Source organism: Gymnogyps californianus, chromosome 5, assembly GCF_018139145.2.
Source record: "Gymnogyps californianus isolate 813 chromosome 5, ASM1813914v2, whole genome shotgun sequence".
In the NCBI taxonomy this organism is placed as follows: Eukaryota; Metazoa; Chordata; class Aves; order Accipitriformes; family Cathartidae; genus Gymnogyps; species Gymnogyps californianus.
The window spans coordinates 27,450,534-27,476,177 of record NC_059475.1 but is presented as its reverse complement, the minus strand read 5'-3'; the positions used below and the strand labels follow the sequence as shown (position 1 = coordinate 27,476,177).

General features: G+C 45.9%; 1 protein-coding gene across 1 annotated transcript in view; it reads right to left on the bottom strand.

Annotated features, from left to right (window-relative positions):
• Positions 1-1,694: 1,694 nt before the first annotated feature.
• Positions 1,695-25,644, bottom strand: part of LRP4 (LDL receptor related protein 4) — an 82,608-nt gene continuing 58,658 nt past the window's right edge. The window contains exons 9-38 of the mRNA XM_050897050.1: positions 24,173-24,298; positions 23,588-23,722; positions 23,295-23,420; positions 22,040-22,270; positions 21,582-21,738; positions 21,003-21,220; positions 20,487-20,663; positions 19,788-19,910; positions 18,855-19,063; positions 18,140-18,221; positions 17,370-17,475; positions 16,184-16,385; positions 15,663-15,852; positions 15,279-15,410; positions 14,459-14,599; positions 13,640-13,726; positions 13,255-13,426; positions 13,009-13,171; positions 12,546-12,771; positions 10,797-11,100; positions 10,243-10,461; positions 9,799-9,933; positions 9,489-9,597; positions 9,020-9,164; positions 8,378-8,491; positions 7,950-8,073; positions 6,892-6,959; positions 6,179-6,266; positions 5,504-5,645; positions 1,695-3,724 (exon numbers count right to left, since the gene is read on the bottom strand). Coding sequence (XP_050753007.1) covers positions 3,389-3,724; positions 5,504-5,645; positions 6,179-6,266; positions 6,892-6,959; positions 7,950-8,073; positions 8,378-8,491; positions 9,020-9,164; positions 9,489-9,597; positions 9,799-9,933; positions 10,243-10,461; positions 10,797-11,100; positions 12,546-12,771; positions 13,009-13,171; positions 13,255-13,426; positions 13,640-13,726; positions 14,459-14,599; positions 15,279-15,410; positions 15,663-15,852; positions 16,184-16,385; positions 17,370-17,475; positions 18,140-18,221; positions 18,855-19,063; positions 19,788-19,910; positions 20,487-20,663; positions 21,003-21,220; positions 21,582-21,738; positions 22,040-22,270; positions 23,295-23,420; positions 23,588-23,722; positions 24,173-24,298 — 4,787 coding nt within the window. The 3' untranslated portion in view covers positions 1,695-3,388. The remainder of the gene's footprint in view (positions 3,725-5,503; positions 5,646-6,178; positions 6,267-6,891; positions 6,960-7,949; positions 8,074-8,377; positions 8,492-9,019; positions 9,165-9,488; positions 9,598-9,798; positions 9,934-10,242; positions 10,462-10,796; positions 11,101-12,545; positions 12,772-13,008; positions 13,172-13,254; positions 13,427-13,639; positions 13,727-14,458; positions 14,600-15,278; positions 15,411-15,662; positions 15,853-16,183; positions 16,386-17,369; positions 17,476-18,139; positions 18,222-18,854; positions 19,064-19,787; positions 19,911-20,486; positions 20,664-21,002; positions 21,221-21,581; positions 21,739-22,039; positions 22,271-23,294; positions 23,421-23,587; positions 23,723-24,172; positions 24,299-25,644) is intronic.

The following is a 25,644-nucleotide window of genomic DNA, read 5'->3' as shown; positions in this document are numbered from 1 at the left end:
TCCACTGGGCAGAGGCTTGAGACCACTACAGTCCTAATACTTTCCAAGAAGAGGAACATCCTCTTCTGCTATTACCATGTTAAAATGGTAACGAAAAGGAAAAAAAGCAAGGTGAGAGGTATTATGTGTGCACAGGAATTTGTGAAAGTGCGTGAGTGTGGATATTTGGCCCTTGATTCAAAGCTGTAGTGGCAGAAGAAGTGTGTGTTACAATCAGATTATCAAAAGAACCCAGATCCATCCCTACCTTCTTGCTCCTCTCAAATGAAGCAAAGTTGAGGTTCTGTACAAACAGGTCTGGGAGCTCCTCTTTCAAAGGAGAGTCCAAATGACATGCATGATTCACAACCAAAAGCCAGGCAGAGTGGTTAAGAAAAGCTAAATTTATATTAAATTATCATCAACCCCTAAAATACTGAACACAGTGGTTAAATAACTCCAGAAAGTCCAATGTCTCCAGTGAGTAACGTTAAAACCATTACACAGGAACACACGGAAATCAATGACGTTAGCTCGGGACAGACAGGAGAGAGGTTTGCTTTTTACATAGTAAATCAGTGCTCAAGAGATCATCCTCCAGTGGCCTTTCTACATTCTTAACATCCTAAGTGCAACGAGGGTCTTCTCTTCCCCAGAATGGGGAACCATGATGCACCCCCTAGGCAGCATCTCACTGGGACTGTCTCTAGGAAAAAGAAACTAATTTCTGCCTGCCTGACTGGTAGAGGAGAGGCTGTGGGACATTTTGTTGCTCCTTTTCACCATAATCATTTGAGGAAGGGAGCAGAGAGCAGTTACGAATGGTTGTTAGGCTGGAGTGTGCAGGGCCCCTCCTAAGAAGCAGCAGAGAATATTTATCAAGGTGGAGATCACAAGCACCATGAGTTGTTGAAAAGACTGACTGGGTTTTCCTTTCCATTCTGCACTTGTGACTCGGACAGCGATTATTTTGACGGGCTGACTGAACCTCAAGTGACAGGTCTGGGCAGATGTTTCCCTTCACCCCTGTCCCACCTCAGGATTTTGGTGCACACTCACACAAGCTATTGGGGCAAAACCCCTCCCCCCAAAACCCAAAGAAACCCCGCTCTCCTAGAAGTCAGAGCCTTCCTCCCCCATCCACCCACTCACTCCCAACTCTGATGCCCCTGCCCCTACACGTGGTTTCTGTTCAAATCGATTCTCCTGCCTATGCTTGAGCCCTCTGGCGTTGTCCCTGCATGAGGCAGCTTAGACAGGTAAGGTCCATTTCAGTGATACGCACTCCTTTCTCAGTTCCCAGTCGAGTCCACGCCTCAATCCAAAAGTGCCTCTGCCCAACAAAAACAATGCTTCCCAGGCTGGAGTCAATCAAATAAATAATTAAATAAAAATCTAATTAAAAAAAAAAAATCCCTCTGGGAGTAGGGAAGAGTCCCACGTTAATACAGGGAAATTTCCAAGCCTTAGCTCTAGTTCATTTTCCACAGGAATATACACCAGTCAGCCCAATGGTGCAGTTATGGACAGAGTTTCAAGCCACCTAGCCAGGTCAAAGCTGCAACCTTCCCCTTTCTGCAAAGCTACCTCTGCTGTAAAAAGTACAACCAACTCCCTGGCAACTGTAGTGTTTTTCAGGGGTAGCAGGACTGTTAGTATATCATCAAGGTTAGAGCAGAGTAGGGTGATTTTTTCCCTTTTTTTTTTTTTTTTTTTACCAGCTGGAAAAATATCGCACAGGACACACACCCTCCCCATACCTCTAAGCCATACCCCTAGCGTACGCTTTGCTCTCTTTACACCACGGGTGGGAATGTACTTGACCTCTTCCCAGGAGATAAAGAGGTTACAGCGTTTGCCGTGAGAAATTCTTCACTGGAAAGTACTGCTTCCAAGTATCTGGCTTAACACTTAATATTTTACCATGATAGTATCCATATGACTTGAGGGGTTAATATAAATTTCATTTTTGAAGAAGCATCAAGAGATATTTTCTCTATCTTTTTTCCCTCTGAACAAACACATGACAAGAGAAGTCAAGAGAATATGAAAAGGTGGCAATAGTCCTTGGGAGCATGCAAGCTCCAGCTCCAGATGCTGCTGGGGTGTAACTGCAAGGGTAGGATTACACCCCCTAGAAAGTAAAGGCCTTGGAGGCCAGAGAACAACTGAAGCTCATGCAGCTGATGGGAAAAATGACTCTGCAAGGAGAGCTTTTTAGTGGTAACAGAAGAGCTTAAAGTGCAGTTCTATCTGATAAACAACTATTTAAAATGGCCCTTATAGCTCCCTGATTATTGTCTCCTATTCTAGGTCAAATGGGCTCAGCCTAGTAATAAAGCAGTTCCTAACTGTCAGCACTGAGCATTCCCCTGGGAAAGACTCGACCCAGGAATTCTTTTCCCTCATTATGGTAATCAAAGGTCCTAAAGGCCAAGAGAATTGGGACCTTGCAGAATTGGGACTAGTGGGGACTTGGCAAATTTTCTTTTTTTATATATCAGTTATGCAAAGACAAGAGTAGAATTTAGGTCTTGCTGAGATCCATTTCCTCCCCTTACCTCTGTAGAGCTAAGAACAATACCAATCTCTTCTTTCCTTAAGTTCAGCACTCTGACTCCAGTACCCACAGGGAGCAGTTCTGTAAGGGCCATTTGCTGACTCTTGTTTTTCCAGAGCAGAAACATGTTTTAACAGGAAAGGGGAGAACAGGAGCAGTGTCCACTGCCAGCAACAGACACAGTGCTCCGATCTGAGCATTCCTTAAAGTTTTTACTAGCAGATGGGAAAGTAAGCAGTGATGCTCACATGAAGCGAGTCACAGCAACTGTGGTTACCCTCTTTATGCCCTTAAAAGGTGACCTGATGCTGTGTCAGTGTCCCCTCGAGCCCCAAAGTATACCCCATCTATTCCAAGACCTCTCTCAAGTCAGAGACCCCTCAACACAAAGCCTCAAGAGTGCTGCTAGTGCTGGAATGACTAGGGGAACTTCTGTGACCAGGAGCTAGCAATGAGGCAGCTCTGCTCTCTTCATGGGCATTGACTGTGAGGTGGATGGCCACAGGACTTGCAGGTTGCCAGAGAACACAGAACCTGAACCAGATTCAGGCCAGAGGAGTCACTGCAAAAGTTAACGAGGCAGCTTCCAGGAAACGGGAACATATAAATAAACCACAGACAGTGAAAATGAGCCAAAAGGGTCTCTGGGTTCCAACCCACCCATCCTCCCTCTCCAACCACAACAGCACAGCTGCCCAAGCTCCTTGCTGAAAGGCAGTCACAGTCTCTGGGCCCCTCGCAAAAGAGGCTGGTCTCTGTGCCCTTCCTTGCCTAGCAGGCAGAGTCCTGTCTTTTTTGTGCAGAGCAGAGGCTAGGGAGGGTACGAGCATTTCCAAAGTCACATGTACTTTAGACCTCGCTCTCTGTGGAGGGCTTGCGTTGGTGTTTCCAGCCTGTGTCTGGGAGTGAGCCACGCCGTTCAGGAGTGGCTGCTGCTGTGTTAACACTGCTGCATTCAGACTGTTCTTCCTGTAGCAGCTGCTCAGTTTCGGTGTCATCCAGTGAACCAGAACTAGCCTGGATAGAGACCGTGTCTGTCTTCATGCAGACGTGGTCCCGGAGGATTCCTCCTCGGGAGTTCCGAATCTGCTTAAGGTCATCCCACTCAGAATCATCACTGGATAAAAGGCATATCCCCTCCACAATCTTGATCTTCTCCTTGGTGTAGCTGTGGTCAGGACCAGTCTAGGGAGCAGACAGATGAATGAAAAAGACTGCAATAAATCTATGGAAAAATATGGCAAAGAGCAAAGCAGAGCTGGAATGTAGACAGTGAATCAGACAAAAGGCTGGACCTCCATGTAAGCAGCCACTAGCTTTGACTGTCACAATGGCAGAACCCATTCTAAGTTTCCCTTCAGTTCTTCACCACCCCCAGATGAATCCTCCCTGCAAGAGCTCTCATTCCAAACTCCAGGAGCCTTCAAATCATGGAAGGGGAATGAGGATGAGCTGGCTCTTCTAATTCAACTATATATATATTCCCTGACAGCAGGGAGTAAGAACAACACTGAGCCTAAAAAGGAAGAAAAAAAACCCACCAAAATGGGAAGCAGGAACAGCCAGAAGACTTCATGGTAAAAGTAGGCAGGGAATCAGTTCTAGGTCTGCAATATCTTTATATGAGAGTCATTCTAGATTTGCCACTCAGGAAAGCACAGCTGGAATACCACTGTGGAGTCCGAGTCTCAGTGATACAGGGGAAGGATATTATAGGGAAACAGTGGAAGTGATCAGAGGCTAAAGGGACCACACTGAGACTAAAGTAGTGAAATCCGTCTAACTTGGCTCACTGACAAATAAGGAGCATTAGAACATCTCATCTATCCCTGAGGAGAAAGTGGATGGGGTGGGGAAATATACATCTGGGTATATCTAGGAGCAGCAGAATTAAGAGAAAAGTGGAAGGGATTTAGATTCCCAGATAAATAATCTTGGCTTATCCTTAGTACATTAGGCTAAAATGGCAGGAAAGTTTGGGAAATCTATTGGATAGTACCTTTGAAAAACAAAGCCAGGGAAAACTCTCCTCTGCATAAGTCTTTGTGATCCCTGCTAGAGGAACTAAGTGATCTAACAGATTATCATAAATAGTCCTACAGAAATTATCTTTTTCAAATCTCACATACTGAGTATGAGTAGCCAAAGCCAAGACCAAAGGATCTGCCATAGAAAATTACCTATACCTCCTTGACAGACAGTAGAGCTGGTTTAAGAACATAAAAGCAGGGGAAAAAAGAAGAAAGAACAATTAGTATAGGACAGTGCTTGAGCCACACAACAGAGCTTGAGTGAGGGAGCAGGATCAAACACATAGAGTAGTGATACCTGACGTGAGGATGTGGACGGAAATCAGAAGAGGGAAGATGAGAAGCTATCTGAGTGATAAGAAAGCTTCTGAGGAGAAAACAGAGGAGAAACTAAGTGCTGCAAGATATCATATTAAACCCTCTCCATCCTGTGGCACACAGGGCAGACCACTGCAGGGCCTTGAAAATGCTCCATTTAATAAGGGCTCCAGTTCTCTCCCTATCCCACCCCTTCCAGGCAGTGCACAGCCAGGAGCCATGTTCTTGTTACCAAATCCCTTCTGGCTGCCTGGTTTCCCCAGTGACTGTCTAAAACAACCTTCCTGCAACAGTCACTAACCAGGACTGTGTCCAGGGAAGACAATTCCCTTTGACTCCTGTACTTTGAGGGCCAGCACCCAATGCAAATGAAATACAAGACACTGTGGGAGTGGGGAAGAAGCAGAGAGCTAAAAGACAGGTCTAATTCACTACAGCTCACTGGGGAAGAAGTGCTGCTGGTTGATCTCCATAGGAGTCTGAGCAATTCACTGAAGCTGTCCTCCTACGTCCTAGAAGTAAATGCTGACAAGGTGCAACATTTTCACACACTAAGGCCTGTAATACTCAACAGCAGCTTGAGCTGGGCTCCCATGTCCTTAGTAGCAGCTCTTACCTCTTTCTTATAGCACAACTGGTTGTACATGGTTGGTTTGGGAATTGCTTCAATCTTCACCTCCTGGGTAGATGTCCGATATGAGGGATTACTGTAGGTTAGGTTCCCCAAGCCAGGGTCTGTGAACTTGGACTTATTATGCCTAGAGGGAGAGAGCTGTTAGAAAAGACACAGGGCCCTACTGCCCAGGATCCAAAGTTCCTGAGTGCTCAGCAAGTGGAAAGCTCCAGCAATCTTTACTGTCCCTCAAAGAGAGAGAATGCTGGCTTCACCTGGCTCTTCAGCTACCAGTACATTCACTAGCTACCAGTACAGCAAGGCACTGCCATTAACCACAAAAGCTATACTGGCAGTAACTGGTGAAGCTATCTGGCAGAAAGCACATGAGCTCACACATGTACTGAGATATGAATTATCTCACATCCCTGTCCATAACTCATAAGCTCTCTGCAGAAAATTTAGCCAATAAGGCTTCAAATAATAGAGTTGCATGCCCAAAACGTCAAAGGCACAGGACTCAAACCTTGCAAATAAAATCATCAGACACCGCTTCCAATGGAGGACAAAGGGATTGTAAATGACAATAAAGAAAGATGAAGTGCTTTCAGGAGCTTTCTTCTCCTACAACCCTAGATTTTACTATTGGCCAGGAAAGGGGGAAAAAAGATCACTTACCTATATATAATTAAAGCAGCAATAAGCAGCAAAATAAACAAGATGCTGAGAAGACCTCCAATAATGTAGCTGACATGCAGTCCTTCTCCTGAAAGTGAACACAGCAAGGGTAATTTATGCACTCTCCTTAACTTCCACTGGATAATACTGACCTCGGTGTAACGCCTAATACAGAGGTTTTACACCATACGGAAGCATGTAAAGTAAAATGTCAGCACACCAAGGTTTAGCAGAGGGTTTTGTTTGGCTTCATACGAAACCAAATATATGATAACCCTTCCTCCCACCCAGGCCCCAGCAAACCAAGGAGCATCAAGATCTTTGTAATGGGGTTGGATAAGGATGAGTTAGACCCCCTTGCTGATAGGTTACTCCTGCAGTGGGAAACAATTACCCTAGTCAACTATCCTCAACTAAACACAAAGGGGACGGTGAAGAAGAGTATCATTAATGGGAAGAGCCCAATGGATGAGGTATGGGATGAAAGAAAACAGAACTATTCTTCAGACCAAAGTGTCATTTGGAAAAGTCCCCGTATAGGCTAATGAATGTGTATGACTGACATTCATCCTTAGACACACTGCTCTGCTCAGAGGGCATTTGAGTAATTCAAGTCTGAGTTTCAGAAATTTGAGTTTCAAACACTATGGTCTGGAATGCCCTGGGCACATCTGGAGGAACAACCCTGGTGGAGAAGAGTTAAAGGAACTCACCCATGGTTGCCAACACTGCCTCGTTGGCATGGGTACACAAGCCTCGCCTAGCATCTTTGTCAGAGCAGCTGAATGACAGAAGGACAGTTAGTTACTGAAAGTAGTATCAACAGTATCAAAGGTATCAAAAGACAGGATGGGACAGGCTAGCACTGATATCCCTTCCATTTCCAGTTCAACAACAGCAGCCTTCCTTTCTCTTCTTCAGTACCCTTCTGTATCCAGAGGAGAGAGGACCATATACATATACATAGCGGTGTGCACATGTATATATCAATTATAGGTCTGCAATATCTTTATATCCGAGTCATTCTAGATTCACCTCTCAGCTACATAGGTGCATACATATATCTACCTATCAGAACACAAATTTCAGCATCAGTGCTGAAGCAAAAATTAGGACATCCCAGAGTCAGCACAAAGATCTCTGTCCAATACATCATACTCAAGGAAGTGAAAGTTTTGCCTTGTGAATAACCCAGCCATGTATTATAGAACATACTTTTTTGCTGGGCAGTAGGAATAGCAGGCTGTAGGGAATTAGCAAAAAAAAGTCTCTTAAGTGCCTGCATTGTAACTTAAATGTTAGAGCTGCAAAGGTTCTGTTCTGCCCCAAACAAGCTACCCCTTTGTGGCCAGGGCAGAACCACTTCTTCAGATGTCTGGGTCAGGTCTGAGATGTCTCAGTGAACTGAAGCAACAGAATCCCCTCTCCTCCTCTCAGAAATAAGTTCTCAAAATTAGGACTTCAAAAATCAATCAAATGAATGACATGGTCTCAGGAGGATTTTAACACTTCAGCACAGTCAGCCTAGACACACATTTCAGTAGAACAGACAAAAAGATCTCTGCACCTTTTTCTTGCCAGCTCAACGGTGTTCTGCATTCTTTGTCAAAATGGTTTTCCCCATTATGAATGTGAAGTCTGGAGCTGGAATAGCCTCTTTTGGCTAGGGAGAGGTACATTTGGATGATGACAACCAGAGGGGGCTTGCATGTTGCACCTTGCACAAGCTGTGACTTTCACACCCCAATTCCAAGAGAACAAGAGCACTTACTTTCCTTCCACTGCTTCCAGAGATGTGAGAGGTTTGGTTGTTGAAGTACCTACTCTGCCAGGTGGTGTCTGACTTCTCTCACTTACACTCGTGGGTTCAGGACCAGGGGGCACCACACCAGGAACTAGAACAACAGAGAAAAATAAGCAGGACCCCAACTTTGTGGGACAGATGAACAAGTCTGGTAAGCTATACAGAGTTTCTGAAATGGCCTATATGAGCAGCTTTCCCATCTCAAACCCAGTCTGTCAGCAGAAAGGACAGAAGAAGGCTCTATTGCTCACAACCGCCTTACTTCCAGTATAGTACTGCATAAGTGTTTATACACTGGAGAGTTCCAGATGCTCTGGTTGCCACTGCCACTGCATAAGTAGTGACAGTGGCTCACTTATGGAAGCTACTACCTAAGTGACACTCAGTAAACTCACTAGTAGAACAGGGCCGCCCATCTGGTTCATCCGGACACGCGCAGACAAAGTCAGAAGCCCTGGCAAAGCAGAGGTGAGTGCAGCCTCCATTGTTCACTCCACAAGCATTAGTACCTGGAAGGAAAAAGCAATTTTCTAAATATGTTGCAGATGACCAGGTAGGAGCTCAGAGCAACAATCTTTTTTCCTGCTCAGACAGAGATACTTCCTAGAAATCCAGCAAGTTACTATGCTCTGGCACATGCCCTTCATCTGACTGCTAAGAAGTAATGACAATAGCCAGACACTGGTAGGATCAGGGCAGTCTTGAAAGGAAGGCACTGGAAATCATTAGACAGGAGCCCAGTCAACACAGCTGCACAGATTAAAAACCAAAAAGCTCACATTCTTCTGTTTTAACACAATGTCAGATGAACAACACAGAAAGTGACATTTGCTAATGTCAGCTGTAACAGAATACTGTTAAGATGTACTTGACTGAAATGTCACAGGCAGACAAAGAATGTGCCCAGGGAAGATGCGTTAACAGTTTGAGTATAAGAAAGGATGCCAGCCTTGCTTGACATCTACAGTAGCACAGTGGTTCCAGAGTTCTTTTTGTCTACAATTAGCATTTGCCTGAATCAAGGTCCTCCTATTTACCTGTCTGTCTCTGAGGGGAAACCACAATGATATCCATCAGTCCCTCAACATTGGCTAGGACAGTCTCTTTGTTCCGCCCAGAGTATTTGTCCACTCTCTGGATAGATTTGGTTTGCCAGTCAGTCCAGTATATCCACCTATCCTGCTGCTCAGGGAGACAGCAAAGAGAAATCACAGCCATTAACATGTTTAGCCACATAGACACAGGATACCCATAAAAAACACATCCCAGTGGCAGAAAGCCCCAAAGGCCTTTTCAACCCCTCCCCTCTTACCATAAGGAAGAGGGCAGTCTACACCCCACAGGAGTCCAGACAAACTTCCTTTATTAGCTCCACAGAAGAGTTAAGTACTATCCCCTCAGCCATCTTGGTTTCCCCAGACTGTAACACTTCCCTGTCCCCAAGCTCTGCTGTCCAAACTCAGCAACACACCACGGAGAACGGTGGCAGCAGGAAAATCTTCTTACCTGTGTCAGAGCAAAGGGATGTGACACCTGGCTGACCAACACTTGCCGTAGCTTCCCATTGAGATCACAACTCTCTATGCGATCAAGATGTGCATCTACCCAGTAAATCCTGGAGGAACAGGGAAAGAGGTGAGCTTCCATCTATACAATCCCTTTACTTTCTAGTCATTCGCTAGCCAAGATGGATCAGACAAAAAAAACCCAAAACACCCAAACGCACAACACTACTCCAATAAACCAAGCTAAGAAGGCTAAAAAAATTCATTACATCCCTTAACCATATGCAAGTATAAGAAAATCTTTCACTGACCTCCTGGTGTCATAATCCAAGGTCAATCCATTGGGCCATCCTAGGTCAGTGTTAATCAGGATTTTACGTTCAGAGCCATCCAAGTTTGCCCGTTCAATTTTAGCAATGTGACCCCAATCTGTCCAGAAGAGGTACCTGAAGAGAAAAAAGGCAAGTGTAAGAAGAAAAGAACATTTCATTTAGCCTAATGAAAGTTTCAGTTATGAATTAAACTGCCAGATTCTTCAAGTTCAAAAAAGATCACGTGGTCTGTAGCTTGCTTCTCCTAGCTATCTGCCCAACCTTCAAATTCACTGTCTGCCTGATTACATCTGTCACTCAGAGTCAGCCCCTTGCTGGTACCTGCAGATTCACATGACACATCTCTTCTTCCTCCCACAACTTCCTCTTCCAATCTGCCTCTGCACAGCCCTTCTCCCTGCCCCACCAATATCCCATACCTACCCCTTCTTGGGAAAGACAGCAATGGCTCGGGGCTCATCCAGGCTGTTATTGATCAGCACTTTCCTGGAGCTTCCATCCAGCCTAGCTACTTCTATGGTATTGCGTCCTGTGTCTGTCCAGTAGAGGTTCCTGGCAACCCAGTCCACTGCCAGGCCATCTGTAGTCTTCAGACCCTGACCAATAACAGTTTCCATGTTGCTGCCATTCAGATCAGACCGCCTGGATGGAAAGCAATGACAAACGGCAGTGAGGAACGGGTAGCTCCCAGAAAGCCTTCACACCTCCATGTGTGATCCCCATCAACCACAGGGCCACTTCATACTGCTACCTCCGTAATACCTTTCTCCCCAGTCTCCAGCAGGTTAAACACACCTTCAGCATTTAGTTCAATGATACATACGGTGCTGTGTACCAAAGACAAGGTGTAAGTAGTGGTTTATTGCCAGCATCTCAGTCTCCCCAACTTATTGGCACACTCCACAGCTCACTGTGGCACAACCAGCACAAGTAGCTGGGTGACCTGGGCACTGGCCAAGCAGATGACTGGCACCCACCTGATGACATCAAGAAATACATCTGTGTAGTAAATCTTTCCATCCACACTATCATAGTCCAGAGAAATGACGTTGTTCAGCTCGGGGACAGGTATGTGCACATCTGTGTGGTCACTGGTGTCCAGCGAGATACGACGGATGGAAGCACGGCTAGAGAAAAGTAGGTAGGTCTCTGGAGAAGAGTCACACGTCTGCTCATCCCTCTTCAGCTGGATGCCAGTGGGGCAGGCACAGGAGAAGCCAGTGGGGTGAGGCAAGCAAAGGTGGGAGCAGCCACCATTACGAACTCCACATTTATTGAAGCCTTTAGAAATAGGGAAAGCACAGTTTAAGGATCAGTGTGGTCCCACAGACCAAAGCTTTATTTTAAAGGCTACATACATGCACAACTTGCTAGCAGCTGAGTTCATCCTTACCATCCCAGCCTTGCTGGGAATCTACAGCCCTTCATATAGAGACTGCCTCCCTCCCCTCCAAGATTCGTGGTGGGTATGGGCATGGTTGGGCAAGGAGAACAGGAAGGCACAGAAGAAGGGGGAGCATTAGGAGCAAAATCTTGACCTGCATTCCTTGCTAATCATAGTTTTCCCATGGAAAAAGGAACAGCCAAATGCTGATAGACTCACACAACTGCAGTTTAGCTTTATTATTGCTGCAAATGGTAATGCTGGCAGAAAGATCCAACCCTGTGGGGAAGCAGCGTGACAATGCACCAGAGGCCAGGCTGACAAAGAAGCTTCTGTTACAACTTAGCTGCACACAGTGGCAAGTAAACAAAGGCATCAGAGAAGCCTGCCGAAAGTGCCTGACATATTAGGGTCATATCTTTTTTTTTTTAAAATTGAAAAAAAAAACCCAACAACAAAAAAAACACCCAACCAAACACCCCAAAAAAACCAGCATACATTTATGAGGTGGGGATAAGCCCAGAAGACAGGTGCAGGGAGTGGGAAGAAGACAATGGGGATATGATGGCTAAAGTTTTGGTTAGCTTTAAGTTATATTGTAAAGTTATACTGTCAACAGTGATGTTCTGCTGTTAGTAGCCACAGGAGAAGCAGCACAGTTTTCTGTAGAAGTATGTATTGGGGAAATTCCACCAAAACGAAGCCACAGCACAAAGCAACAACTGCCACTGAAGAGCAAGGAGGCAAAATGGGGTCATATAGAATCCCCAAACAGTAACATAAGGAATCTGACCCTGGCACAGAATAGTTGGAGAGCATGATATATTAAGAGCAACTAAAGAAGCAGAGTTTGTAGAGCAAAGTGGCAGACAGGAAGATGAAGCCTGCAATGTCTGGGGAAAAAAATTACTAGAACTTGAAATAAGGTTTCAGCAACTAGCTTAAGAGGAATTAGTGCCTTTTGGAGTTACAGGGAAACTGTCCAATGCCAGTAGACACTAGTGAAGCCTAATAGGGCATGACTCATTCAGTCATCCTAAGAAAGTGGCTCTGCTGTGTGTGAGAATGAGGTTGTCAGTGCAATCCAGTGAAGGAAATGAGATGAAGGGGGTCAAAAGGCATGCAGTAATAAACAAACACCAGATCTATGGAGCTGAGTAAACAGGGAGAAGTGCAAGAATAGTTAAAGAAGAGGGAAGAAGAAAAGAAAAGCTGATTTTTGAGAAGTCACTCTATCACTCAGGCTTTACACCAAAGGACTCTTTTCAATGACAGCTCTGAAGGGCTTCCCTAGTCAGTCACCACAGACACCCGCTGATTTGGGAGCAACCTAGCAACTCACCCAGGGGCCGTGCCCTATCAACAGCTTGAATGTCCATGAGGCCAGGCAGGTTTGCCCTCACCAAGATGACATTGGCACCAGTGTCTTTGTCAGCCCTGTGAATGCTGCGAGTTTGCCAGTCAGTCCAATAGATGTAAGAGTCCAGCAAAGTGAGGCCATAGGGATGTTGCACTGGAGACAGCAGGGTGCGGCGGTTAGCACCATTGAGATCTGCAGCCTCAATCCGCTGAAGAAAGAAGTAAACATCAGCCCTATATTCAAAACACTGATCTTCTGGCTAGCAATTATTATATCAAGTGGGAAACAGAGCCTAAGCAAGTGATGTTATTCAAGTCCACCCTCCCCATAGCCCATACTCTCAGAAAAGTTTATGTTCCCCTTGCTCTTTTGATAGCTTGCTTCAAAACAGTCTCCAGACTACCAGAGACCCAATGACAAACAATGCTGAAGAACAGAATCGGACCTCAGTGTGTGCATCAGCCCAGAGCAGCTGGGACCCAGCCTTATCCACTGCCAGTCCATTAGGCCAGCCCAGGTTGTTGCTGATCAACACTGCACGTCCAGAGCCATCCATCCCAGAGCGTTCCAGCTTGGCATTCTCACCCCAGTCCGTCCAGTACATATACCTGGGGAAAAGCCAGCAAATATTATGGAAACAGAGATCACAAGTCCTGTTCTAACCCGTAGACAGCCTCTTGACAACACTAACCCCATCTCATGGTATAAAGCTATTGCCCGAGGGCTGTCCAGGTTCTGCCAGACCAAGACTTTCCTCATGGAGCCATCAAGGTTTCCCACTTCAATCCGGTTTGTTCCTGTATCTGTCCAATATATCTTCCTGCCAATAGCATCCACAGCTAGCCCATCTGTAGTCAACAGACCTGAGAAAAGAGGAAGGTGTATTGGTCACTGCTCATCCTCCCAGCTTAGTCAGGAATTTCTGGTATTCCCCTTGTGCACCTCATCAGGAAGTTGCTTTAGGTTTTGCTTGCTCTTCGACCAAAATTTTAAAGATTATTCTACCAGGGCATCAGAGAATCTCTCTTTTCATGCTGCATGGAGGCAAGAGGCTCCCAGGCCAAAATCTCTCTTACCTGTAGTGATGATGTCCTCAAATTGTGAGCCATCAAGGGCAGCCCGGCTGATTTTGCGCAGTGTGCTGTCTGACCAGTAAACCTTTCCTGGGTAGAAGAAGAAAGAGAAACTTAAAAAAAGCCCACAACAAAACCAAATCAAAACAAACCCCAACAATCAAACAGCAAAATCCTTAAAAAACAGATTCAGGTCTCTGACTACCTGCTACACCATTCAAAACAGATCTGACTGCACAGGAATAACAGCAGCACAAGACTATTAAGCTAGAGTAACAAAACAGTACAAATTATCTTGTTCCAATCCTCCCCAAAACATGTAGGAGCACTGGCACTCTGACCTTTACACAAGGCCAGAGAATACATAACACATTATCAGCTAGTAGTATAGAGTCCCACATCCGATTTCTCAAAATGGCCCAGAGAACAGCAATCAGATCATCTACCCTACTGTACAACAGTGGGTTTACATCCAGCACAGCATCAGATGTTCAGTATACGTGAACAGCCAGAGAGTCTCAGCTCTACTGCTGTAAAAGGCTTCAGCAGGAGGAAAGCTTTCTTGAATCCAAAATGCACAGGAACCTCACTCAATATAGCAAGCAGCTTTTTCCACATAGTTGGGGTTCTCCATTTTCCTATAAGTACATTCCTTTCCTGATTGGAAAGGAATATTTGCAGCACATACTAGAAAAAAAAAAAAACCTCCCTGAATTCACAACCTACAATAAGATCTGCACCTGGGTCTCTACTCAGACATTTAGATATGAAGTCACTTGTTGCCTTTCAAACAGACAGTCAGATACACTACGAAGTTCAGACCTTCACGAGGATCCACTCCAATTGCAATGGTGTTCTTCATGGTGACATTGACTGAGACGACAACATCTGCAAAGTAGGGAATATCCAGAGAGACCATCCGGATGTCAGTCCTTCTGGCAAAGATCAGAAAGCTGGTCATTCCTGCAGAGAGTTGAAAATGGACAGATATCAGCGAGGAACAAGTTCAGTCAACTGTAGGCATCATTTATTGAACATTCTGGAGGTGACATCCACTTCAGTGGAAAAGGGGAAGTCTCAGGCAGATCTCGGCTTATGGGGAGTCATAAGGGTACAAAAGCTTTACTGAGCATTACTGAATGCTTCTTTACATCCAAGTTGAAAAGGAGTGCACTCATAGAAGAGTTACTTCTGCTAGTATGTGTGGGAAACGGGAATTAGGAGTCAGTTTTTTCCTGCTAAGGAGAAAAAGTGGATATACCATGGCCTGAAGCCAAGCCTTCCACAATCCTCAGAAAGAGGGTCCATGGGAGGAGTGCATGCAGACCTATTAAAGAATATAGCACCTTGTAGTTAAAAAAGAATCCACCTCAAGATTAGGGCAAAAGTATAGGGAAAAATGTGACATCTGGTTTAGCTGCCCAACATTATTTCAAGAAAAATTTCTTCTGCATCAATCCAGTTACCAGTAAGTTTCTTCATAGTAATTCCCCCTCAAATTGAAGGTACAGGCATCAAATGGGTTTTTCAAGGGGTAAAGCAGATAAGCACATAAAAGTGAATTTTGTTCTCTAACAGGGCAGGAGCTTGAAGTGTAGCTGTGATACAAAACTGCAATGAGGATCCTACAGAGAGGACTCACCAGCAGAGCAGGTCTTGCCATCAGATTGCAGGTTGATCCCAGTAGGGCAGGTACAGCTGTAACCTTTTGGAAGAGGTGCCAAAAGGCACAGGTGACTGCAGCCTCCATTGCTAACTTCACACGCTGTATGTACTATAGGAAAGAGGATGAGAAATCCATAAGCCAGTAGCACAGGCACAAAAAAGGGGTGCAACAGCTACAGAAATGCATTCTAGAATGCCCTTAAATACCAAGCTGAGAATTATTCTCATGCTCACATATTCCACCCAGAGACTAAAGGCATTGAGGGCTGACAGACAGGTCAGCTCCTTGCAGGAGAGCTGTGCCACATACCAGAGCCTGAGCAAGCTCTTCGCTCAGTGTGGCTTGGGGCGAGCTCTGTACCTGGTGGCCTGTGCCGGTGGAAAACATGAATATCCATAAGATTCTCCAGATTGTCTTGCAGCGTTTCCCGAGCCTGCCCAGTCCTTCTATCTGCGCTCTGGATGCTTTTGGCCTGCCAGTCTGTCCAGTAGATTCTCTCGCCATAAAGAGTAAGTCCAAAGGGGTGAGGCAGATTGCTCCCAATCAGCACCTGGTCAGATTACCCCCAGCCCCCCCAAAAAACATTACTAAGAAGTCACTAAGGGGAAGAGGCTTCCCTTGCCCCCTCTCAACATCATAATGTACAGTCACAGCAAAAGGAGAGTGATGGGGCAACATCAGCCCTCAAAAGGAGGTTCCCTCACACACAGTTTGCAACTGAAAGAAAGGGAGCTCTTCTCTCCCAGTGAAAGCAGCTCAGCATGTCTTGATTTGGAGATTTCACTTTCAACTGGAAAGAGAGGCAGGGGCCATCAGCACTCTGTGCTCTTGGACTTACACCTCAGGCTCCCAGACTCCCTCCTCAAAGATGGCTTCCTTACCTTCCTGTTGCTTCCATCCAGACCGGCATACTCGATGGTCTTCATGCCTGCATCTGCCCAGTACAAGCGCTGTGACTCATAGTCAATGGCCAAGCCGTTAGGCCATGTCAGGTTGGAGGAAATGATCACCAAGCGGTTTGAGGCATCCATACCAGCACGCTCAATTTTTGGGCTGGCTCCCCAGTCAGTCCAGTACATGAACCTGAACACAAACCCAGACAGAAGTGAATGCCCGCACTCCTTCACTGCCACTACGGCCAGGCAGTGTTACAGAGAAGCAAGAGAGCCTGGTGCCTTCAGGACCTAGCAGGAAGCAGCATTACACTAATACTGTACTCATGTCCAGCCTTGGGTTCTTGTAATGTACCTAAGATCATACTCAAATTTATATACCTTCTACTACCCATGGGCTGGCCTAATTACAACATGGAGGAAAAAGTTCCAAGGTAATAGTTCAAGGTCTAAAAATTAACCAATTATTTACCAGTCTCCACCATTGGCCCTTTATACTCCTGCTGCATTGGTCTTCCACTAATCCACTCAAGGAAAGAATAGCACACTTTTATTCAAGACCTTCAATGCTTCTAAAGCAATGGCTGGCAAGCTTTTTCCTGTCCACCCTATCCCCAGCTCCACAAGGTCTTATGATTCAGAAGCAAAATCCGTTATTGAAACCATTTGTTTCTGTTACTCTGCTCAGGTTTGCTTTCCATGGCACAGTTGATCCCTCAATACTCTGACACAGTGCTTTGAAGCCAAGAGGCCACTAATGTTACAGCTTGCTTGAGATCAGCAGTAATTTATCTGAGGAGATCCTTCTGACTGAACTCTGTTTGATAAACCGAGAGCTTAAATACAAATGCAACATAGATGTGAAATAAAAGAAATAGAAAAGATCTAGATGGCCTCATTCTCAACATTTTTTGTACCACATCTTTAGTTATTACGTCCCCAGGATAAACAAATGAAAACATCAGCCAGCTCCTGCAAGCTCTACAGCACAACAGGCAATTATCCCTGCTTATCTTGTTCCACTAGCATCCAAAATCAGGTCTCTAATTTCAGTCTTTGGCAGGATGTAGAAAAATGGCACCACAGAGAAAGACAATTGCACAAAACCAAAGAACCTGAACATCTTTAAACATGCAAGAATTGCCATGTCATCCCAGAAGAAAGAATCTCTCACCCTCCAACAGGGTCCACCACAATATCTCTAGGTCTGTCTAGGTTCTCCCAGATTAGAACAGTTCTCATGGTCCCATCTGTGTTGGAGACTTCTATCCGATCTGTTCCTACGAAAGTCAAGAAAGAGAATGAGAGAGACATCAAAGACCTCTGGAATCACAAGAGCTAAGGCAAAAAACATCCATACAACAATGCATTCTTCTGTTCCACCCTCCTCTGTTCATAGCTGGAAGATAGGTAAGAAATGTGGCTCACAGTGTCACCTTCCGCTAGATCTCAAGTCACCTCTGTGGCTGTCACTGATGCAGAGTCCTGTATGAATATAAACCAGCTTTTTCCTAAGCCCCCAAGGTATCTACGTAGGCATGAGAGAACAGCTAGAAAAGAATCACCTTCCTTACACCTCTCTGACTATGACTCTCCATCCAGCAGGGAACATCCTCCAAATACTACCTGCTGCACCCCAAGATACACCGTTGGAAGATACATAAACACACACAATCACAAGCTCTACAGCAAGACAACAGTGGTGCTTGACTTCTACTATAAACCTTTCTACAGAATTAGTACTGGGGATACTGCAAAGAGAATTAAACTAAGGATTCCACCTCAGCTCCCACTTTGTTAGAAGCACATGAGGTGAAACTCCATTTTTTGCTAAACAGAAACAGACAAATTTGGAATAAGACAGATAGACGTACCCAGCTGTTTTTCAGTTTTCATGACTAATAAGGAAGACAGAAGCCTAGGTAAAGCAGAGGATCCCAGTACCTGCATCAGTCCAGTAGAGCTTGTTGGTGACCCAGTCAATTGCCAGTCCAGCTGGACTTTCCAGGCTGGTGTCCACCACAACCTAAATAAAAACAAAAAGAAAAAATCCATAGTGAGATTGGACCTTAGGGAGAAAGCACTTGCCCAAGGCACTACCCATTCACAAACAATGTTAACTTTCAAAAGGCAAAAGCCCAAGCAGAGCAATGCCATACAAGAGAGAGCATTAAGGATGCAGAAGTTCAAACAAGTCTTACATTTGGAGAAACATCTATTTTTCATGTCTGTTCAAACCGCAACTCCAAACTTTGAACTCTGTTCCCCTCATTTATGGCAACATTAGCCTAAGGGCATGTGCAAAAAGCATTCCCAAGGAGCGTGACTCTTGTTCCAAATGTAGTACATAACAGAGGATTTAATACCTCTTCCTTTCAGATTTTACGGCTACAACAAAGGAATTGACCACAGCTTACAAATCAACGTGCTTCGTGTCCCAATTCAAGGTTTTCCATACAAGCAGGAATGTACACCAAACTTGTGTATGAAGTGTTCAGTGATCTCAGGGCTCTTCTGAGCCAGAACTAGGTAAACTAATGAACAACAAATCCAGCATGAACTGCAGCTCCTTAGAAGGCCAGTGTATCCCAGTGGCTTCAAATCTGATGCTCAAGGAGTCTCCTGGCTAGATGACCTCCACACGTAGTTAACACTGTACCTCCTGGCTTGATCCATCCCATTTTGCTCGGCTGATTGAGTCGGTGCTAACATCTGTCCAGTAGACATAGTCATCCTTTGAGTCCCAGTCTAGAGCCACAGCACTGCGAACATCAGCAAGGGGGATGACATCATCTGACAGGTCATCTGTGTCAAAGCTGATCCGACGGATGTCCATCCTTCGGGCAAAAAGCAGGAACTTGTCAAGACCTGATCAAAGGTCGAAAGGTCTTCTTTTAATTTCTCTAAGTTCAACAACACAGTGATAGACACAGACAATTCCCTGCTATATCAACCTTAACCACTTACATCATCTCTCACGGGCAGGTCACAGCCCAGGATTTTACTGGTAGCAAAATATCACTGGGGGGATGGGTGGGGTGGGTGGGCAGGGGGAAACAGAGTAGTAGGGAGCTGTCTCCTGGGGATAACCTATGCTGAGGGAACAAAGTCAACCATATTCTTCAAAGAATGGCATAGACCTCCCTCCAAATCAAATAACTATTTGACAATAGCTCTTGAGAATCTAGGAGACAGTTGGCCTAATTCTTCCACATGGTTGCAAACCAAGAGAAACTGTGGCAATCAAGAGGACTGAGTTTTTTGTTCATCACTGACACAGCTCCTATGGGAGCTTTAGGGAAACAATCAGCTGTGACAGGTAGCATGGCACCCATAGCAGCCCTGAAATAAGGGCCCAAGGATGGAGCTTCTCTGTATCCCCACCCATCAAGCCTAGTGATGGCAATGGGAACGCAGAACAGGGGAATGCATCAAAAAGGTGAAGCATCCTCTGGCAGGGCCCTTAATACTACTAACTCAGTCTATCCAGCTGCATGTCCTTGGAAGCAACTGCTGTTGCTTACTCCCATTGCCAACCCTCTGCCACCCGCTGAACATCTGAGCATGCAGGCTGTGGTCCCACCTCACTTACTCTGGGCGCAGGCATGGCTGCTGGTCTTGCGGAAGCCCGTGGGGCAGGCGCAGGTGTAATCCTTGCTGCTCGGCAGGCAGAGGTGAGTACAGCCCCCGTTGTTGGCCCCACAACGGTTTCTCCCTGCTCAAGTAGCCAAAGACAAAAACAACCACGCATAAAGCAAAGAGTAAAGAAAAGAGGAAAAACACCAGTCGAGGTGTCAAGACCGACATGGATTAGATAACTTGTCTACCCAGCAGTTAATTGAGAATAAGGAAACATACAAGCTAAAAGCACTAACTCCATTTGTAAGGCTCAATTTTAAAATAAAGCATTTAACTCAATCCACTTCTAGAGCAGATTATGGCAATTGAAGAGGAATAAGGGAGATGTCAGTCATTACTAGTGCCCACTTATGATTTTTTCCCCCTCCCAAAAAAGCTCTTGCATAAACGAGCCACGAGTATTTCTTACTGAAAAGGCTCCACTCTCGCGTGTCAGCAGGGGGAGCTGTGGTAACACCTAACACCAGGTTACCGGGGCTGAGGGACCTCAACTGAACTGCCAGATGGAGGAAGTTCTGTGACAGCTCTGGATGGAGGTGGTGGATGTGTCGGTATGCTGGGTTCAGGCTTGCCATCTCCCTGCTTTACAGGGTGGTGGGTGGCAGCACGTCTTCTAGTGGCTCAAATGGGTCTCTACCCTCTCTGCAGTTACCTGCTGGCTGGCGCTGAGGATGCAGTGTGTGGATGTCCATAGGGAAGTGGAGTTTGTTGCGGATGATCTCCTGGTTCTTGCCTGTGAATTTGTTGGCACTGTTGATGCTCTTGGTGTGCCAGTCTGTCCAGTACAAACTGTCCTCAAACACAGTGATAGCAAATGGGTGCGGGAGGCCTGTAATAGACACCCAATACAGGGATATAATCAGGTCCAACAGGACTCAGGCTAGCAGGGAGACAATGGAAAGCTCTTTCCACTGCCCCTTAGGCCTTGCCACGGTCAACCTGCTCAAATCCATCTTACGCTTATATAACAGACAATTCCTCTCTCCTGTCCACCGAAGACTGGGTAGCAAACCCCATCCCTCAGCGGTGGCAGAATTCATCCCACAGTGAAAGAACAGGAGACAAGCATAGAAGCAGGAGCCAGTGGCTCTGAAACTCAGAGTAGCACTGTGCTACTCTGTCTTCTTTACTGCAGAAAGCACTCCCTGTACATAGCCCTGTTACTTACCTTGGCTAATAACAGCCTTCCTATTCCGCCCATCGAGGTCAGCCCTCTCAATGACATGATGTTTGGCATCCACCCAGTACATTCGATGTCCTGCATAGTCAATGGTCAGTCCATTGGGCCAGAAGAGGTGTGTATCCGCAATGATGCGCCGATTAGAGCCGTCCATGTTCGAATACTCAATGCGGGGAGTGTTGCCCCAGTCGGTCCAGTAGATAGTGCTGGAGGAGGCAGGGAGAGACAGCCTAGAAAACTCATGTCCCACATACTGCACCCAGCATCACTCCCTATCAGGGCAAAACAGTATCAGTCCTGTGACCTCGAGCATGAGACTGGGTCACAGCCATGGGAGAAATGACTGCCAACAGGGTAACACCCAGCATTTCAGGCTGGTGAAACCTGAAGGGCCCAGAATAGGATTAAGGCTCTGAAGGCCCCCAGCATTGCCAAGTTCCCCAAACTGCCAGTGCCAAATGAAGGCCTGAGCCCAGAGGCAGCCTTTGTGACCAAGGATGGGGTTATCAGTGTTCACCTGGAAGCACTTGCACGGAGGGCTCACTGGGGTCCTACGTTTTCACTCACCCCTCCATAGGATGTAGGGCAATTGCTCGGGGCTTCTCCAGGTTCTGCCACAAAAGCACTTTCCTGTGAGTGCCATCCAAGTTTGCTACTTCAATTCGAGATGTCCCAGAGTCTGTCCAGTATAATTTGTCATGGATCCAGTCAATAGCAAGTCCACCTATCTCCAGGGGAGAATTAAGCACAGAATGAAACCAGGAGCAGGATCTGCTCAGAAAAATAGTTCCCTTTCCCTCTCAGCCTCAGAAGAGGCCCAGTTCAGTCCTCCTGTCTCTTCCCCCATCAGCCAAGATTAACTCCAGGGGGACACTGATCTCACACCCATTCCATCCAACCCATCCCCTTGCTCAGGGAGATGCACTCCATTTTGAATGCTGGGTACCCACTTTTCTCCACTCACCCACCCCTATTCTCACACCATGGTCAAACCCCGGGCTTTTGCCTTTTTTGTGGTGACGCACCTGGGCTCTCCAGCCCTGTGGAAACCACCTCTTCCACATTGCTACCGTTCAGATTGGCCCTCATGATGCGATCGAGAGTGACATCAGACCAAAACACCAGCTCCTTGCTGTGGTGGAAGTCAAGGGCAATGGCATTTTCCAGGTTGTTCAGGAGCAGCGTATACTCTGAGCGATGAGGCAACACTTGTCGGATATCAATTCGATTGGCAAAAAGCAGCACTGGCTCTGGCCCTGAGCATATATGGGAAGACAGCATTAGAGTACTTTGACAGCGTCCTGCCTACCATTCCCTCTGCACCAAGTCCCAGAACATAGTTCTGCAGTCCTGGCAGCAAGAAACCAAATCCCAAGTGCAAAACACTTCAGAGAACTGTTTTCACATCCTCAATACACAGTCCTAACTCAAAGATGAGCAGTTTTACACCTTTTGGCAAACATTCACTCAGCAAGAAGTGATCTTTCCAGGTCCCATGTAAGCCCGCCTCACCTCAACCTCTGAAACCATACCACTAGGCAGCCGCTTGGCAGCTGGACTATAGTTTCGTTTTCCTACATCCATCTCCTAGCCATACAAACACACATGCTCTACCACATCTTCTACCACAGACAAGACAGTTAAAATCTCCCTCAGCCAGATATAAACTCAGCAGGTACTTCCACGGGGCAGGGGTGGGAATCAACATCCTTTATGGATTTAATTAGGGGAATTCCTAATGAAATCTTAATTCTTTAAATGGAATTTCTAATTCCTCAGCTCCTACATTAGAGGAGCTGAGGAATAAAGTTAAACAAGTGTATAGATGCCCTTAAAAAACAGCAGATGTCCATACAGCAGCCACTCAGAGTATTCAGGACTGGTGACCAGCATCAAGGGTCAAACCACAAGGAGGTGTGATACAACCTCACTGACTGGAAAGGTTAAGACACTTCCTGAACAGAGACAGAGGCAGGAGGCTGTTTTTGTCCCAGGGTCTGGGTCACCAGGAATGACAAGGGACTAGGAAAAGAAGGCAAGGGCTGTCCTGCTGGCAGGGAAAGGAAACAGTGAAATATCTCTCCATGGTGAAAATCACACAAAATTTTCACAGGCATTCACCAACAACCTGGGCATACCTAATACAAATCTAGGTACTTCCTTTTCCCCGTATGTTGGCTTGGTGAACAGCATAATGATGCCAATGAAGCATTAGAGACAAAATTATGAGAACTGAACCAATACACACACACACCAGAATAAGGTTGAACTCCTCTTTACCTAGAGCTTTGCAGCTACGCTTGTCAGGTCGCAGCTCGTAGCCTTGCTCACACCAGCACTGGAAGCCTCCTTCACTGTTGGTACAGCCTTGGCTGCAGTAACCTTCCTCAGCACATTCATTCACATCTGCATGTTACAGACAAGGGAGAAAGTTACCATTAGATCATCAACAGGCCAGGCAAACTCACCAATAGCTTGCTTCTGCTTTCATGCTCTGATTTGCACCCTATCGTAGCCATCAACTTCAAGCACATCAAAGCAGCAGGGAGGAGGCTACTGCTCCAAAAACCCACCTTGACATAATCGGCCATCTTCCAGGAGCCTGTAACCTGTGTGGCAGGTGCACTGCACCATCCCTCGTACCATCTGGCACTTCTGAGCACAGCCACCATTGTTGACATTGCAGTTCTCCTCCCCTGTTCGTGGACCTGCAAAAGGAACACATGAAGATAACTGAGCTGAAACCACAAGGCAGCTGCTTGTGTCCTCAGCTGTTAGGCAGCAGTTGCCCTTCAGAACAGGCTGAGCAAAAGGGGCAGGACACAGGCTGTGCTGGAAGCTGCCTCTTCGCAGTCAGAACTCTCCCCTGCAGGCCACAACTAAAGGGGACAACGAAGCTCAGAATAATATGCTTTTAGGATTCACTATCTCTGCAGACAAACTTTGATATCTGAGATCATAATCTTCTCCCCATTACTCCTTGTCTGCAGTATGTAATTGGCAAAACCACCAATGCCTTTTTCCTCAGTCTTCAACTCTCTCCCATTATCACAGCCCAGGCTTTCTTCCTTTTACACACAGCCTTCAGCAACACCAGATAGACTCCCACACATCACAGTGCCTCCATTTATGTTTAAGACTGAACCTGGAGGACTTACGGCAGTTTTGATGTGGGCTCTCATCACTGCCATCTCCACAATCATTTGCTCCATTGCACAGCTTCCTCTGGCCAATACAACGCCCATTCCCACACAGGAACTGGTCTGGGGCACATTGAGGGGTCCCTGCAATACAAGAAGGGGAAAGTAAGCACACCACAGCTTACTGATAGAACAACAGTCACGGTGAAGAAAAGGATACAGAACATTTTCTAAGATTTGTTACAAACTTTACATATAAGCATAAATCCATGACTTCCTCTTTCCCTGAATTCAGCTCATCTTGCACTCCCTACTGTTCCACATATCTTTATGCTGATTTGGAGGCCTGTGAACTCTCCTCCAGACTGAGTCCAATGTTGCTTTACTGGGAAGTTCGGGTATTTAGTTTCTCTCAGAATGACTGGAAGGTCCTGGCTTCGTTCCCTTTGGTTCCAGATTCCGCAATCCTACTCAGCATGTGCAAGAGAGGAGTCAGTTCCTCACTTTAATCATCTGATATGTCACCCCAGCATGGCTATGGATCGTAAACCTGCCCAGGAATGAGCGTCTTGTCCAGCCCTAACTGCACTGTGACGGACTTGGAATGAGATTTACATGCATCCTTGAAATCTGAGGTCAGGCAACAGGATTTCACACATGAGCTACACGCTCCAACTTCTGCTGTTGGCAGGGAGACTCTACAGAATTCTTTTAAGTAAAGTAATACTGTTTGTAGGGACTTTGCCAATCTGATTGTTTCTTCAGCAATAACTGCACTGTCCTATTGCCTCTTATTTCTTGTACCTCTTAAGCTGACTTGGTTAGTGGTTTCCAAATCATCACCCTCTGATAATCCTAGGAAGACAACAGGACAATACAGTTATCAGCAAAGAAACAATTAGATTGGCAGACTGCCTGTAAGCAGCATAGAAACGGGCAGTTGTGAGATTAACAACAAGTACAAATAAGAACTAACAGACACACTAACTGGGAACATAAAACCAAGTCACATGCAGGTTCACTTTTCAGAGCACAGGAATGCTTTATATGAAGGATTCTGAAACTTGGACTATATTTGTTATATTGAACATAGAGATCCTTAAATCAGCTGATCTCCTAGTATTCTAGGAATCTTCTCTCTATGGCCAATAAAAACATAATTCTGCTCTAAATCCAAGAGGTGACACAGGATTTTAACTCTTGCTACAGACATTGAGACAGCACACTATTTCGCTTAGATGAGCCAGTACACATTCTGCTCGGAAGCCCTGAGTTAATTTTTACCTGCTGCATATCACCATAGACCTAATGCAGAACTGCACAACTAACCTTACAGTAACAACAGCTGTACTCAACCACCTCGGGTTTGGTTTGAGGTGGAGAGGTTGAATTTCAGTGGCTCTGGAAGTTTGACTTGGCTTCTGGGTGGCAACTGTTCTTTCAATACCTCTAAATACCTTCGTTATCAGGATAAGGAAACAGGGTTACTA